General features: G+C 37.8%; 1 protein-coding gene across 1 annotated transcript in view; it reads left to right on the top strand.

Annotated features, from left to right (window-relative positions):
* CNKSR2 (connector enhancer of kinase suppressor of Ras 2) overlaps positions 1-15,645 on the top strand; it is a 182,366-nt gene that overhangs the window by 73,090 nt on the left and 93,631 nt on the right. Inside the window, exon 9 of the mRNA XM_009648809.1 lies at positions 10,237-10,383. Within this exon, the coding sequence (XP_009647104.1) occupies positions 10,237-10,383 (147 nt within the window). The remainder of the gene's footprint in view (positions 1-10,236; positions 10,384-15,645) is intronic.

Genomic DNA, 15,645 nt, shown 5'->3' with positions numbered 1-15,645 from the left:
AGCATCAATGTTTCTGTTAGAAGCAATGGAACTGTCATAAGAATTCTGCTGCAGTACCAGTCGACTTTTTCTGTAGGTGTTATCAGTAGGCCTTCAATGTTGCATCACTGGTGATAGCTCAGTTACTGTATCTGTAGCCAAAACAAGTGTTTATACAAGCTATGCTCACAACCATAGTCTTAAGGATGTACCTGCTAAGAATGGCTGCAGTATTCTGTGGAGTGTTCTTGCAATCTAATTGTTAATCTTTCTACACAGGGCTTACTGGGCAACTATGCATTTTGATTAATTTATTTTGTACAGTTGTTCTATGTTTTGCTTTTCTTCCCATATGATAGTTTTTCTATTTAAAAAAAAAAAGCCTTCTAAGAGGTGCTGTAAGTGGTATTTCTGACAGAAATACTGAAAGACAATGTGCTGCCAAACACTTTATGCGTATATTCCTGATAAAAATTATTTTCATACTTTCATAGTAGTTCTACTGACTACTAATCTTGGTACAATTTGTATTTGCAGACAATTTAAATTGCAGTGTTAATACTGTATTCTTGATAGTGAGAGTACTGTAAATTCTGAGGTTAAAGTAGTTCTTTCAAAATTTCCTCATCTCTGATGTGTGAAATACATGATTAGAGCATATGTTTTATGCCCAGATAATAAGCAGAATTAGAACTGGTGAGGCTTCACTTTGAATGCTGTGTTCAGTTTTGGGCCCCTCACTACAAGAAGGACATTGAGGCGCTGGACCGTGTCCAGAGAAGGGCAATGAAGCTGATGAGGGGTCTGGAGCACAAATCTGATGAGAAGCACTTGAGGGAACTGGGGTTGTTTAGCCTGGAGAAGAGGAGGCTGAAGGGAGACCTTATGGCCCTCTACAACTGTCTGAAAGGAGGCTGTAGTGAGGTGGGGGTCAGTATCTTCTCCCAAGTAAAAAGTAAAAGGACGAGAAGAAATGGCCTCAAGTTGCGCCAGGGGAGGTTCAGATTGGATATTAGGAAAAATTTCTTCACTGAAAGGGTTGTCAAGCATTGGACCAGGCTGCCAAGGGAAGTGGTTGAGTCCCCATCCCTGGAGGTATTTAAAAGACAGGTAGATGAGGTGCTTAGGGCCATGGTTTAGTGGTGGGATGGCAGAGTTAGGTTAATGGTTGGACTTGATCTTAAAGGTCATTTCCAACCTAAATTCTATGATTCTGATTCTATGATTCTATGATTGTATGAATTGGAGTTTTCTATTGTTAACTATGTTGATGCCTATAGAACAGAATGCAGATTATATTACTCCTTTTGTTTCATAAGAACAGGTTAAAAGGTTTACTGTTAGTGTACATTCAGGTATGTGTATTTGGAAAGGAAGGCAGGAATTATTTTGCTGCTAATAATCTTCCTTTTAACTGAGACTGATAAAAATTAAAGTGCACTGTAGAAAAGGAGATGAAAGGTAAGGAGAGATGTCTTCAAAGTTGTGCAAATTAATTGGCTGAATCTACAGTTGTGCACGGCCTGGACCACATACAAGTTAGGATTCAATAGTTTTGAATGCCTCTGTGCCTTGTGCAGGTAGCAGCTGTTTAAATTACACAGCTGCTCTTTAGATTCCAGCCTGATCTTCTGTTGCATAATTCATTGTCTTATTCTGATGAAGTTAGGAGGTAATTATGAGGAAGTGTAAGATGGTGATAGTTGTTGTAAAAGTAGATCAAAACAGTACGAAGAGCAAGTTAATGCTGTGTCATACGGGAGGGGAAATTAAAGCAGGGAAATTCTATGCCTGTTTTGAGTAGATGTACCCTGAATATGTACATTTTTATTAAAAAAAAAACCTCAGTACTGGCTTAGAACACCACAGTGGCTTGAACACTTTACATAGTCTATGGCTGATTATTTTAATAGCAGTAAGATGGAACAAAAAAAGAAAAGAACTCGTATGGCTCAATAATTACTGCTTTGTTGTGAGAATTTCTTTTAACTCCCTATCCCTGTCCTTCCTTTAGCTAAGTCATGCTGTGTAAGTTTTCAGCTCAACTAAAGGCTTTTTTGGTGAGGAGTGTTCAGTTTGCTTGGTTATTAGTGACCTTTAAGGATTTTTTTACAATTTCTTTGTACCCATGTTAATTTATTTTCACTACATGAATGCAGTCTCAAGAAACATCTGTTTCAAGGATAGCAGCACTGTTTAGCTGTAGGGCAGATGGGGACTTTATTTATACATTGAAAAGAGGGGGGGGTCAAAGACTGTTGGAATTACTGACTCACTGAAACAGTTCTAAAATAAGTTGTGATAATGCAAATTTAATCTGAAACAAAATTATTTATATATGTGTGTATGCATGTATGTTTTTATATATATATATATTTCTTATTTTAATTCTAGGACAACCATTGTAGGAATCTAAATATGAGAATATGCAATGCACACACACACATGCCTCAAATTCCCATTGTGAGATGTAAGCATACAGCAGCACAAATGAGTTCCTGTAAGGCAAACGGGGCTGTGGTGGGTTAATACTGCAGGGTTGCTCCTGAAGAGCACATTCCTTATGCTGTGTGAAATATGGAGATCTTGGCTGTTCCCTTCCCACAAGGAAGGATGAGGCCACCCACATCCATACTGCAGCTTAATCTGTGAGAAACTAGGGTGCGATCCAATCTGCCTAAATCCTGCCTGAGCCTTCAGCTCATACCACCAACTCTCTGTGCCTGCTTAAACACTTATCAGGACTTAAGTTACTTTAGCACTCACCTGTGGCCACCTGGGGATACTGAAATGTCTCTTCTCAGGCAGTGGAGGTCTGTCCCTTGCTGGGACCCCAGCCGAAATGAAGGTAGGCACCTGAGCTCTTCATACATTCCCTGGAAGCTCCTGAAAATGAGGCCAAGTCAGGGCTCTGGTGGCAGCATCTTTATTCATAGTAGTTTAATGTCTGTGCCCTTGCTGAAGTAGGGGTAGGGCCTGCTCATCACAACGTGGCTTTCAGACTCTGTTCCCTGCAGTATGTGTGTAGTTTGTATTCATTTATATTACACAAAAAAGTGGCTACTGGGAATCGGGACCAGAATCCTCGTTTCCCTGCTCCCAGTGAAGGGACCTGATGGTTTCTTGCCTGTTGTATGGCTGGGCTTCATACTCATGTATTTCCGTCAGCACAGTACTTTGCCTTCATGGAAGGCTTTTAACCTGAAATTATGCACATCTTGGTGCTTGGGATACCCCTCTAGGGTTTGAATGACTGAGGTTACTCCCTCTGAGGCTCAATAATGCTGAGATCCACATTCCACAAGTGGATGGAAGGCTGGATGAAAACCCTCCAAATTGCCAGTACTTGTCTCTTCTGTTTTTCTGTACTCCTGGTTAAAGAGAGAGATGCCTTACAGTCACCACGCTGGAGGCAGCCAGTCACTGTGGGGAAGAGCAGGTAAGCAAGTGAGGGAAGATGCTTCAAATTTCAGAGGTACACCAAAACTGAGTGAACTGAAATCAACCCCATTTTTTAGAGCCATACCCTGAAATAGGGAAATGAGACCTTTTTTTTCCTCAAAAATTGTACTTAGTAACTGACCTTACATCTGTAAAATAGGATATAATCAAACCCGTAAGGTTGGAGTCTTTGCTGTTCCCAACAAATATACTCATTTATTTGTTCTAGGATGTTGCTAGCAATGACTCAAAAGCAAAACAGTGAGGTAGCTCTGAACTGAAGGTTGATTGTGTCAGTGAAAAGTGAAAGGTAAGCATTGCTATTGAACAGTGTCCAAGCTTCAATGCAGAATTGATTCTGTGTCCCTGGATAATTCATATTTCAGTTCTCCCATGGATAAAACAGATGCTTTTCTCCATTACTGAGGTGCTCTGTAGTCATGTTACTAACATTTGTGGAGTCTGTTGAATTATGGTTGAACTGAGCTGTGGAAATACCTAAAAGGAGCAAGGTAATAAAATCAGTCAGAAGTTATGCTCTGGATCAGATACATTTTCTGACAGGGAAATGTGATTAGAGCATCTTAATGAGAAGCAGCAACTTCTGTATTCAGCTCTCAATTTGGGTCCTAAGTTTATTCTTGGGAAAGTTTCTTAATTGTGAGCTTTAGTTTATGTAGCCAAAAATGAATATAAAAAATACTTATAGTTTGGCGGTAGTAAGCAAAAGTTTTAGTGAAACATCAGGATTTCTTCAAGTAAAAGATGTGATTTTCTTCAATGTACTTTATTACATGCAGACTGTGTTGGTGTGACTTTGAACAATGATATAGTGTGATGTGATCATTGACAGTCTAGGGATACACAGAACTGACTTTAATATTGCATTAAAATTGCATTTATTTAAATAATTCAGCCAAGATACCCTTTAATTAGAATTGCAGCACATGCAATCACAATATTATTAACCTCTCCTCTTTGGGAGAAAACTGTTATGTAAGCCTGGACGTTCATTATAATGCTAGCTTAAGAAGCTGGATAAATCCCTGAAAGGCGTCTGCTACTCTCCTGACACCACTTCTCCTACTGCATGCAGATACAGCTTTCATCTCTGTGGTAGTCCATGTTGTAAACAACCTTCTGTGGTTTCCTCACCCAATAATGTTTTCTGGAAGCAGAAGACTTATGGCCTTCCATTATTTTTTACCCTTTTCAGGCATCCATGGCTGGGGAAAGGGAAGGAGACGCTTGCTGCTAACATACTTATTTCACAGGGCTGCCAGCTGACCATCCTCATTTCTGGCCAGTGTTCATAGAAACCAATCTGTTAATTTAACAGCATGATGCCAGATAGTTTCTTGTCAGATTATGACTTGCTTAACAGCAGTGCTAGGTTTGATAGACAGTGATTTGCAGTGCAGTGTTGATTTTTTTTCTTATGCACTAATTTTTATTTATAAAATGCAAGACAGGTGATAGATATGGAAGTTCTTTAAAAAAACCCACCCATTTCTTAAGGTGAATACACTTTCCTCCTAGAAATTCTATTTTTTTAGCTGAAAAATGAATGAAAGCTTGAAGCTTGAAATGGTTGATAAGTCAAAGAGCTCTGGCTGCATGCCACTTATAACAGGCAACACTGAAAGAATAAGAATTTAGATTATCTTCCTATTCCAGTAATTTTTTAAAATTAAACACTAGGGTGGATTTTGCATATTTGCTCAGCTTGAAAATAGTATGTGACTTTGCAGGTTATATTTAGCAGGAAGATACTGCTTTTCCTTTGAAAGTGTAAAGATATTACTACTTCTCCCTTTTACAAATCTGCAAGTCAGGAAAGAATTACTGTAACTGGGGGGAAAAAAACCCCAGTTTTCTTTTCATGGAAGCAGAAAACTCTCATTAACTTTCGTGGGACTCTGGTGAACAGGAATACGCCTATAAAAATATGGACTCTGTTCTATTTATCATTTGACTATAATTCCACCCTCTAGTTTCAGTGTTCACACTGCTTTTAAATGATGCAGCTGTTCCATGGTTTCTTTGGGATACATGCGGTGGATTTTTGAGACTGTAGGCTATTTAGTACTGGATCTTGTAGCATCCTAAAAATACTTGGTTTAGGTCCATCCAATTGTATTTGAGCTGCCTGCATGTTAATATTTTGCAGAGCTCCTCTCTGGCTCATGATATACAGTACTCACAGAAATCATGAATGAGCACAGAAGTTTAGGAATACTGTCATGGGTGCAGCTGTGTAAAAAAAAAAAAAAAGACTGAGTGAACGGTTATGCTTACTTTCAGAAAAAGGGAACATTACTATCAATTTTGCAAGCTTGTCATAAAGGGAGAAGTAGATTCATCTGGGGAAAAAAGGTCATTACTTTAAGAGCAACTTTTTAATAGTTTAAAATGTTGAAGTTCTTGGCAATTTAGAATAGGAATTCAAAATAAAAGTTCCATTTCAGACTGTTGTAATATTGTCATCCAGATGTGCTTGCTGCAAGCCAAAGGAACATTTGGGTCTTTTAAAATATGTCTCATCTTGCTTGGGGGCATCTTCTTTTCTCAGGTGGTGAGTGGGGAAGCAGACCTCTAACAGCATACCCTGCTAAAGCTTTCTGCTGTTTGGGGTAGTGGGTGCTGGGATATTCCAGGTGGTGGAGAAGCCATCAGGAGGTGAGGGGGAGAGGCAGGGGAGATGAGGAGGATATGTCCAGGCTGTGTGCAGCTGCACAGGGCTCCCGTGTGTCCGTCTTGCCATGCTGAAGCAACCTGGGTGGCTCCGAGTGTCTCTGAAGCACTCTGGTAAGGCTTCCCAGCCTAGCCACAACCTCTGGGCATGTAGTGGCAGGATGAGATGAGAAATTTGGAGGTGGCCTGATGCTGATGTTGCAGGCACCCTGCCTGCAGGCTCACTTCTCCTGGTACAGAGCGGTGCCCTCCCCTTTGGGAGGGTGATGACCCTTCTCAACGCCATCCCCCAGCAGTTCACCTGGCCTTGGGGTATCGGTCCTTAGGTGGCGTAGATGTGGGCTACCCTGTCTATCTCTCCTTTACCTTGGCAGTAGACTACTCCAGCAAAGGTGCTGTAGTCTCCTTGGCAGAAACAACTCAGCACAACCCCTCAGGGCACCCCTGTGGTGCTCCCTCGTTTTCCCCTCCCTCTTCCCCTAGTCCCCCCATCTTTGCATGCTGTGCTCACACCTTCCCTTGCTGCTCCTTGAGCCCATAGTCATCCTCCTCCTTCCTCACCAAAAATTCCAGTGTGCTCTCCTGCTCCAAGCTCTACCTTTCCACAAGGTGCCCTTGTGCTCCCTCGGGCACCCAGGCCTGCATCCATGCAGTGGCCACGCTTCTCTCCCTGTTCCCCCTGGGGGCTCCCAGTATTGCCTTGTGCCTGTGTACAGCACCCGACTCGCGGGCTGCCCTCGGCTGCCCTCATCCCTCCCTGCGCTTGGCCATGAGCTGCGCGGGCAGTCAGAAGTGATTCAGGCGCTGTGTAGCAAAACCCAACGCTAGGCTCAGGCTGCCACTAAAGAGACCTCTCCTGACTACAGCTTGTTGATGGCATTTGGTTTAACTGTGTAAATTTATTTTAAAGCAAGCGACAGTAACTTGCTTGGTCCTTAAAAATGAGTACCTGGCCAGTATAGTGCATGGATTTAAAAATTAATTGTTCGGTTGTTTTAATGTAAGTAAAGTTGTCTCTTAATACAGTCCTTTTGCTTATCTATTGAATTTTCAAACCAGTAATGAAACTTTTTTATTACTGTCCATTTTTGCACTGCATAGGCAGGACAAAGGGTATGGTAGGAACTTGGAAAGCTCTGCCCAAAAACTTGATGCTTAGAAGTTGAGAGTTGATAACTGTGGTGGTAATGAGAAAGGGGAAGATCCTGAAGAGCGATTAGAGAGAATAAATTTAAATCACACTTAAAAGAAAGTATATCACATGTAATTAAAGTAGATTTCTGCAAAACAGTTTTCAGTTCCAGATGGATTCACTGCCTTTTCCTCTTTCCAACCTGACCTCCTCAAATAAGATTGCTTCTGTTTAGTCTGTGTCGATATGAATTTTGATGGGATCTAAACTGTGTGGGAACTGAAAAACATGCCTCCTACGTGGACATCAATTTCCTTCAATTTATTGTTGACAGCCTCTTATGTGACTTTTCCTCTTAGGCCAATTTAGTAATTTCTGTTCAAAAGATGAGAGGCAACCAAGGACTGGCTGAATCAGCCAAAAAACTCCTGTCAGGAAATTAAGTGAAAGCAAAGGATGAACTTCATTTGAAATGTATAGTAAACTCAGAATTTTCCTGTGCAAAATTAAGTTGGATTGTTTATATTCATGAACTTCTACATTAAATATATCAGATTTAGTGCTTTTAAGTGATTTTTTTTCTTTAATCCCCCTAACTCTCATAAAGAGACTAGATAATCTCCCATTTAGTGCAATGTAAGGCATAGTTGAAATGCGTGATGTAGTTTATCTCTGCAAAGTATGAAAGTGCATTTAAAATAATGTTATGATTTATAATTTATAACTACTATCATAACAAAAAAAAACCCCAATTTTATTTATATTCCTCTGGCTGTTTCAGTGAGATGGCTTTAAAGCACAGCTTTCGTGTGCAGCATCCTACCAACTTAAATGGCAAGAATTTTACATCCTGACTCCAAAACTGGGGTCACATCATGTTCTCCTCAAGGCTCCCAGGGCTGCTTTATTCAGCAGAGGGATTACTCTTCAGAAATCTGTCTTCAGTCGTTACATTAGGGAATTAAACCATACAGTAGCTTACATACAGAGATACCTTACATGAACTGTAGACCTTTAATTCCTTCTTTTGGGTAGCAGATGAAACCTTGCATATTCCCAAGGTGACATTATGAAACTATGTGGAATATATTGTTTCTAAACAGCGGTCGAAGTCTCTCAGAGTAGGAAAACAGTATTGTAAATATCAAGGGCTTTTTTTATAAAATTGTAATATTAAGACACAAAGCTTGGACATGCAGAGACTTGGTTTAGGTACTGTTGAAACAAAATGGAGACTTCACCAGGATGTGGGAAGTGAGCTAAAGTTGATTATGTTCATGTTTCATTTTATTCAAAGTATAATAGCCATATGCCTAGTACATTGGACTGAAAATGAGAATTCCAGCATGCTTGGAAGTTTTTTGTGGAAGCTGGAAAATATTCCATAAAGATACATGATGTCAACACCCTACTTCTTTGTTCACAATAATATTACTGTAGAAGTCCATCCTGAATGTAATGAACCATGCTGTGGTGAAAACAGGACAGGTAGGTTCATAGTAGTTGAGGAAGAGTGGTGAGGTTTGAACCATATCTGTGATTCAGGGCTGTTGGTAAGCATTAGTGTTGGCTTAAGTGGCATGCTCACATGGGATTATTAACTCTTAAAATAAGTGATATTAAGCAAAGTGAGTTTTGGTGTAATAAGGAATAAGGTAAAAACCAAGTAGCAAGAACCTATGTGTGACTACCTTGCTTAAACATAGGTAACAAATATGTATTTCTGTCATATTGCACTATACCAATTAATTAGGAACATCTGCATTCTCTTTGTTCACATTGCTTATTTGATTTTTTTCAAATATATTGACATGATACAAAGTAACCTTTTTACGATGTTACCTTATCACTTCAGAGTTCTAGATGTTTTTTCAGTAAGAATTTCACTTCTCAATTGGATAATTTTCTTCTTAACTTTGTTCTTGTACAAGTTGTGAAAGCAAGAAAATATTTGTAACTGTGATCCTTTAAACATCAGGAAACTGTACTTATTTCTTTGGGAAGGAGAGAGAGAAGAAGGTAGAAAAGCTGTCAAGTTTACAGAAATAATCACTTTCTAAGTCTAAAGGCCAAGATTTTCAAGGGATGTATGATTCTGTGTATTGCCACTTCAGGCACCAAACTCAAAATGCAGGGACTGAATAACTTAAAGCCTTTCAAGATAGAGACCTAAAATCAGGCATTATTTAGACTGAAAACCATTGTCATGAGTTGTATTGTTTTAATATTTGAAGTACTTTTTTCAAAAGTGACAAGTTTTAGAAAGTTCTATCCTGCTTATATAAATAAAGACTTGTTGCTTTGCATGTTAGTCAAGTTCTTAATTTTAGAATATTTCAAAATGCTGTAATTCAGTTAGGAAAAATTTACTTTGGGCTAATATTCAAGTAGTGGCTAGACTACATCTCTGTCATTAATTTACTGTATTTGTTTCTGAAATCATAATGAAAGAAGTACTAATGAATAAAAAGGCCTTGTGACTCTGATTTTATTTTTATAGCAGTGTGAAGAGTAGAAGATTTTCCTGAACTGGTCTGTGCTTGCATAAGCTGCTAGGAGTAGAAGTAGTATGACTACATGTGGTTAGTGCACTTTAAATAGCAACCATGGAGTATGAAATGCTCAGTTTTGAATTGAACTATTGGGGCAGAAGCCAGGGCTTTTTAATCTTCTAGTCTCTAAAGTCTATGTACCAGAGCTAATTCTGAAAACGCTTTGAGATTTTATTGTGCATTTACAGTGGAGTAACAGTACTTTATTAATTCTAAAACCTGAAATGATGCATATCCATCTTAATGCATTATAATAATTATTTTAGTTGACATGATTTTTATGCAGTAATTTATTTTTGACATTCTAGAGTTAATCTCCTTTAATATATATATATACACACTCCTATTATGTTATTTTACTAATCTTATTTAAAAAGGGAACATTACATATTGAATACTGTACCTCAATTTTATTGTAATGATTTTACTGGTTACCAGGTGGGGTGGCAGTTGAAAAATTTGGTGAATGCACTACGAGAGGATCCGAGTGGTGTTATCTTAACTTTGAAAAAGCGACCTCAGAGCATGCTTACCTCAGCACCAGCTTTACTGAAAAATATGAGATGGAAGCCCCTTGCTCTGCAGGTAACGAAGCTTAATCATAAGTCATACACCATCATTTTAACTATAGATTATCTCAGTGATGCTTTATTGTGCTTCATCTCAGCAGCATATAGATTTACTCTTGTATACTTTGAAAAATTGTTTCTGAAATGATTTCTCTGCAGTTTGTTCTCATAGGCTCAATTGAAATTAAACCTGTTATTACAACTTCTCAAAGTTAAAAAGTAATTGTCCCAGTGTTTTACAATGCAGAAAAGTAGCCCCAGAGAATTTTACTAGTCAAGGGGAAGCAAGCATACTTCAGAAACTGACCAATTTTATTTGATTTCTTGTTAAGCTCTCAGTGCAATATAACCTCAAAGAAAGGGGAGGAAAAGATCTTGAGTTCTCAGTTTGATCAATCATGGAATTACAGGAAAATCTATAAGATTATTTTATTCAGTAAACCACTTGACCATCAAAATTTCCTCATGTAAATAAATTCATATTCATGTCAGAGTTGTCCTTGAGATTGAACCCTTGCACATAAGAAGGTATAGCAGAGGATGTCCAGCAGGGCCTTTAATTTTAGTAAGCCTGCAATGTGCTGAAAACCATGGAATGGTTTCATTAAAGCTTTCCTGGTTTACTCTAGGATAAAATGTCACTGTGATGGATTACTTTAGGAAATAACAGTTATGTCCAGACTGATGAGGGCATGTAACCAACAGATGGAACTGACAAATAATCCCTTTTTTCATTCAGTTCAGATAGAACAATGTTTAGAAATCTATTTTCCTTGCATAAAGAATGGATTCTTTGGGACATTTTTATTATCAAAATAAAAGTCTAATTTAAAGTTAAGTACATCTGAATGAGAAAAGACTTCTGCAAAGTTTGGGGAAAAGGAAAATTAGATATGGAAATGCCAGTAGCCATGGTCTTTGCCATTTAAAATATTAAGAGATTCATAAAAAGAACTAATGACATGAGGAACTTCTTTCAAATATGTATATATAGATATAATTTTTTTATAATGGTTAAATGCATCATTGTCTTTGAAACTGGGTAAGTTTTTAAATTATTGAGATGTCTTGGTCTTTCAGATATAAAGTACTGACTAGACATGTGACAAAAAACTTTCAACCAAAAAAATCTTATTTGCGTCTGAACATAAAATTGCAAATCCCTATGCATGATATGAGTGTATGAATGTCCATACTTGAAGGCTGCACTCTTATCATAGCTTTGGTGAGAAGACAAATACAAATCAAAAATATACATCATTGTTTTAAATGGGGTTAAATGCTTTCAGTCTAAATCCTCTTTGGATGAGTTTGATATTTCTTTGGGTCATTCTCCTAAATTTTTTTTTTTGCTTCAATTTATCGTGTGCCACTAGAACAATTACACTGAGGACCCCACAACAGAAATTTCTGACATGGGCCATTGATGCAGACAATAGCAAATAAGCAATTAATTCAAGACAGGCTACTTCAAAAGGGTGGGGAAAAAAATTGGATAGAAACCATTTTCCACCATTTAAACAAAGTCCAGTAGGAAAGTGAGGATTCCTGTTGTCCGTTTAAAGTGAATGCAGTCATGAGCTAAAGTTGTGGGCCTGTTTGAAACTCCACACTCATTTCCAGAAGCAAAAATCCAGTTACCTTTTAGTGTTTTTTATTTGGCTCTGATTTACATCTTAGCATCCTTAGTTCAATATAAATACTAATTTTAAATATCTGCTATGTACATATCTACATGTTTACCTATCATTCAGGTTTCTCATTTTTACTGTCTTTGGCCAGTGGACATACCTAACAGTTACTGGTTCATTCATCTTGGCCTATTTTAGACTGATCTGCCTTAGGATGAGCTGAACTGGACCCTGCGCATGCCTTCATTTGATGATAAAGGGAGTCTGGACAGTTAGCTCGAATGTAGATTGTCTGTATTAGATAAGGTGAGACTGACCCTAGATAGAGGTTTTCTGTAATCTTGCAGGTTTGGAGAGGGGGAGTAATGGGAGTATTGGTTTTGGTGTGGGCTTTTTGCTGATAGCGTAGAAAATATGAATTTTTTTAAGGCTGAGTACAAATACAGATACCGTTAAACATTAGTGATTTAATTCTGGTATCACATTGATATTGTTCTGATTTTATCAAACATGACACCAGGAAAAGGCCAGAACCTCATTCAACACTTACGTGTGAAGTGTGCATGTGTGTCTGTTGTAATTTGTGATTTTAGTGTGAGAAACAACAGTTTTCTTAAGTAGACTGAGTGTCGAAAAAGCTCCAGGGTGAAGTGAAGACAAACTTCAGAAGCTGCATAATGTGGAGATTTCTGTTGTTAATTTATGCAGATCAGAGGTGAACAGATGTTAGTCAGCTGATGTTAAAGTTTAAATGTAACCTAAGTGTGAAATTGGTACTCTATGTTTGATGAATAACAAGCAGTGAAAGCAGTCAGAGTGCAGTGTAATTTTATAGCTATTAAAATTATGAAGAAATTATGCTTATTTAACAGAATTTACTTCAAAAATTTTCTGAAAACAAAACCTTCAGAAAAGCTGTATGTTTTGTAATTGCAATTTGCCCTGTGGCTGTTGTGAAATTTCGTATGTTCCCCATTCATGTAAGGGTGCTATTCTTTAATAGGAGCTTGGGAGCTGTGTGAGAAGAGAGGGGGAAAGTGATAGCAAATAGGAAAAAACCATAAATGCAGTACTTCTATCACCTTTGGAAGCAGGGGAAATTATGATAACTTGTTTTCCTGTATCAGGATGTCATGAAATAATTGAGAATGTTATAACTGTGCTGTCATCCCAGAGCTAAGTTAATTGAACCATATGTATTATTCAACAGACACAAGCTATAAGGAAATTATGACTCAGTAATAATTCTGTTAAAGTACAAAATATGAGCAAAATATTAAAAAACCCTCTAGAATAATATATGAGGATGAGATTCTGATAAAATGGGAATTAGGATCTGCAAACTAGCTGCTGTGGGTTTTTTGGTTCTGCAAATGGAGTGAACAGAGGAAAAACATGGTGTCACATCCTAATCAAATTGCAGGGAGTGAAGTGGGAAGGCGGAAGTTTGCCCTAATGTAAGCAGCCTGACACAAAAGCAGAGACAGGTTTTGTATGCACCCTACCTATGAATATGTTTAACAGCTGCTGCGGCAAATGTAGAAGGTAAACATTCCAGTGAATTAAATTGAGACACATTTATGCCAAGATTTAGATTGGGATGTTTTAATTGAGAACCTTCAAAACTTAATTTTAGCTGAAAGTGAATAATATTGAGGCATCATTAGAAAATTGCATTCTGCTTATTTAGTCAATAATTGTATGTAAGAACATGAAGTTTGCCATTTGCAGCTACATGAAAAACTAGACAATGGAGAGACACTAAGTATGCCTGTAAGTGCCAGATAAGTCGTCCAGTTCAGGCAGTATGCAGGTACTACCAATGTATCAAGCAGTTTGGTGACAGGGCATCCTGGTAGTTAAATTATGCATTCTGATAAAGAAATTTTTAAGAGCTTGCTGTCCGCTGTTAGTGACCTAGATTAGCCATATGCCAGCCAAACGTTCGTGGTCTCTGAGTGTGGAAAACGTTTTAGATCATTCAGATATTAACTGGTTACTAATTGACTTAAATACTTCTTAAAATGTTCAGTGGTTTACTTTGAAGAGCTCTGCCTTCACGTCACAGTCTTGCCATGAATTACAAATTAAATGCAGTCTACATAATTATTGATTAATTCTTTGGTTTTTGTTTTTTTTCCTTTTAGCAGAAATGTGGTATATTCATTGTTTTCACAAGTATTCTTATCCTCAGAATAAATATGAAAGGTTAGGAGAAAGAAAGAAGAAAAATAATTACGCATTCTGTGTAGCTGTCCTGAAACTGATATCAAATAGCTTGATGTACAGAAAAGAATACAATTATCCCATGGCTATACTATGCACTGTTACATAATGAGTTTGTATTTACAAGTGCATCAATTCCAGCTCTAAGGACAATCAGTACAGAAAGAAAAATATCCTTTTTTTTTTTTTTTCTCTTGTGTTCTAATTAAAGGAAGTGCTGACTGGGTTTTTTTATTTGTTTTCAGTCACTTGATGATTGTCTGTTTTAATATCCATCAGTATCCAACTTCTTGCAGATAATCAAAGTCCTCCCTTGACGCATTCTGGGATCATTTCAGAATTTGTGAAGTCAAGGGATTTTGCAGCCTGTGTTTTTCATTATTGCTTTTATAACATTTGAATTGGGCAGCTGTGGCCTTGGGGAATTTTGTGTTTGCCTTTGCAATTGAAGGTATTCGTTAATATGGTATTGTACCATAAATATTAAGATGTTATGCCTGCAAGACAAATCTTACTAAATTTGCCTTTCAGTTACTTTTTCTGATATTCTGATCCATTGTATGAAAGCCTAGAATGGTATTTCAGATTGCAGTGTTTGTGTTTCTGCCCGCTACTGAATGTGGTGAACAAATAAGTTTAACCTTTAATTTTTTGATTTTTCTTACTTGACATAGAGGTAACTTAATTATCTTTGAACTGTCCAAATTTTTGTCTGGTTCGAAACCTTACTTAAATAAACATCCTCTACTCTAGATTGTCTGTTTCATTTCTCCTTTTCACTTTGTGTTATTTTGGGGAGGTTTCAAAGGGAGGCTTCCCGAAGTGCTGTTTGAACAAGGGTGGAAGGTTCAATAGATAAGATTCTCGGAGCATATGAAATCTTATGTAAGTTCCTATCATCACACTAGCAAGAAGCTAGCTGCAAAGTCCTCCTTTGCCTTCTGGAAAATGCTTTGTTAATTAGTCAAAAGGAACAGGGCTTTGACTACAGTGTGGAAGACTCTTCACCCAGTTTCTTTATAATACAGAAAAGGAGTGGTAGAGCAACATGTTGCCATGCTTCAGCTAATCTGGACTGCACGCAGCTGATATCAGTGAAAAGGCTCTTACTGATGTTGGTGAGGTTGGAGGCAGGTCCAGCTGCCAGCTGCATCTTGTGTGTTGACTTGGAAAAAAACCTTCTGACCCCTCTTAAACACTCTGTCACACTCTTCACCAAGCTTATTTAAATGTCACCTTTTGTATATTCAATATAGTTAACTGTATTGCTTTGTATGTGATTAAATTGTACTGTTACGAAATCACCAACAGCTCAGTACCTGTAATTTTTTTAAACAGACTTTATTTTGGATTAGACATGCATCATATCTCTACTATGATATGCATCTTATCTCCACTATGATATGCATCATATCTTCACT

This window comes from Egretta garzetta, unplaced genomic scaffold (assembly GCF_000687185.1).
Source record: "Egretta garzetta isolate BGI_Z169 unplaced genomic scaffold, ASM68718v1 scaffold111, whole genome shotgun sequence".
In the NCBI taxonomy this organism is placed as follows: domain Eukaryota; kingdom Metazoa; phylum Chordata; class Aves; order Pelecaniformes; family Ardeidae; genus Egretta; species Egretta garzetta.
Note: the sequence above shows the minus strand (reverse complement) of the source record. Positions and strands in the feature narration are given on the sequence as shown.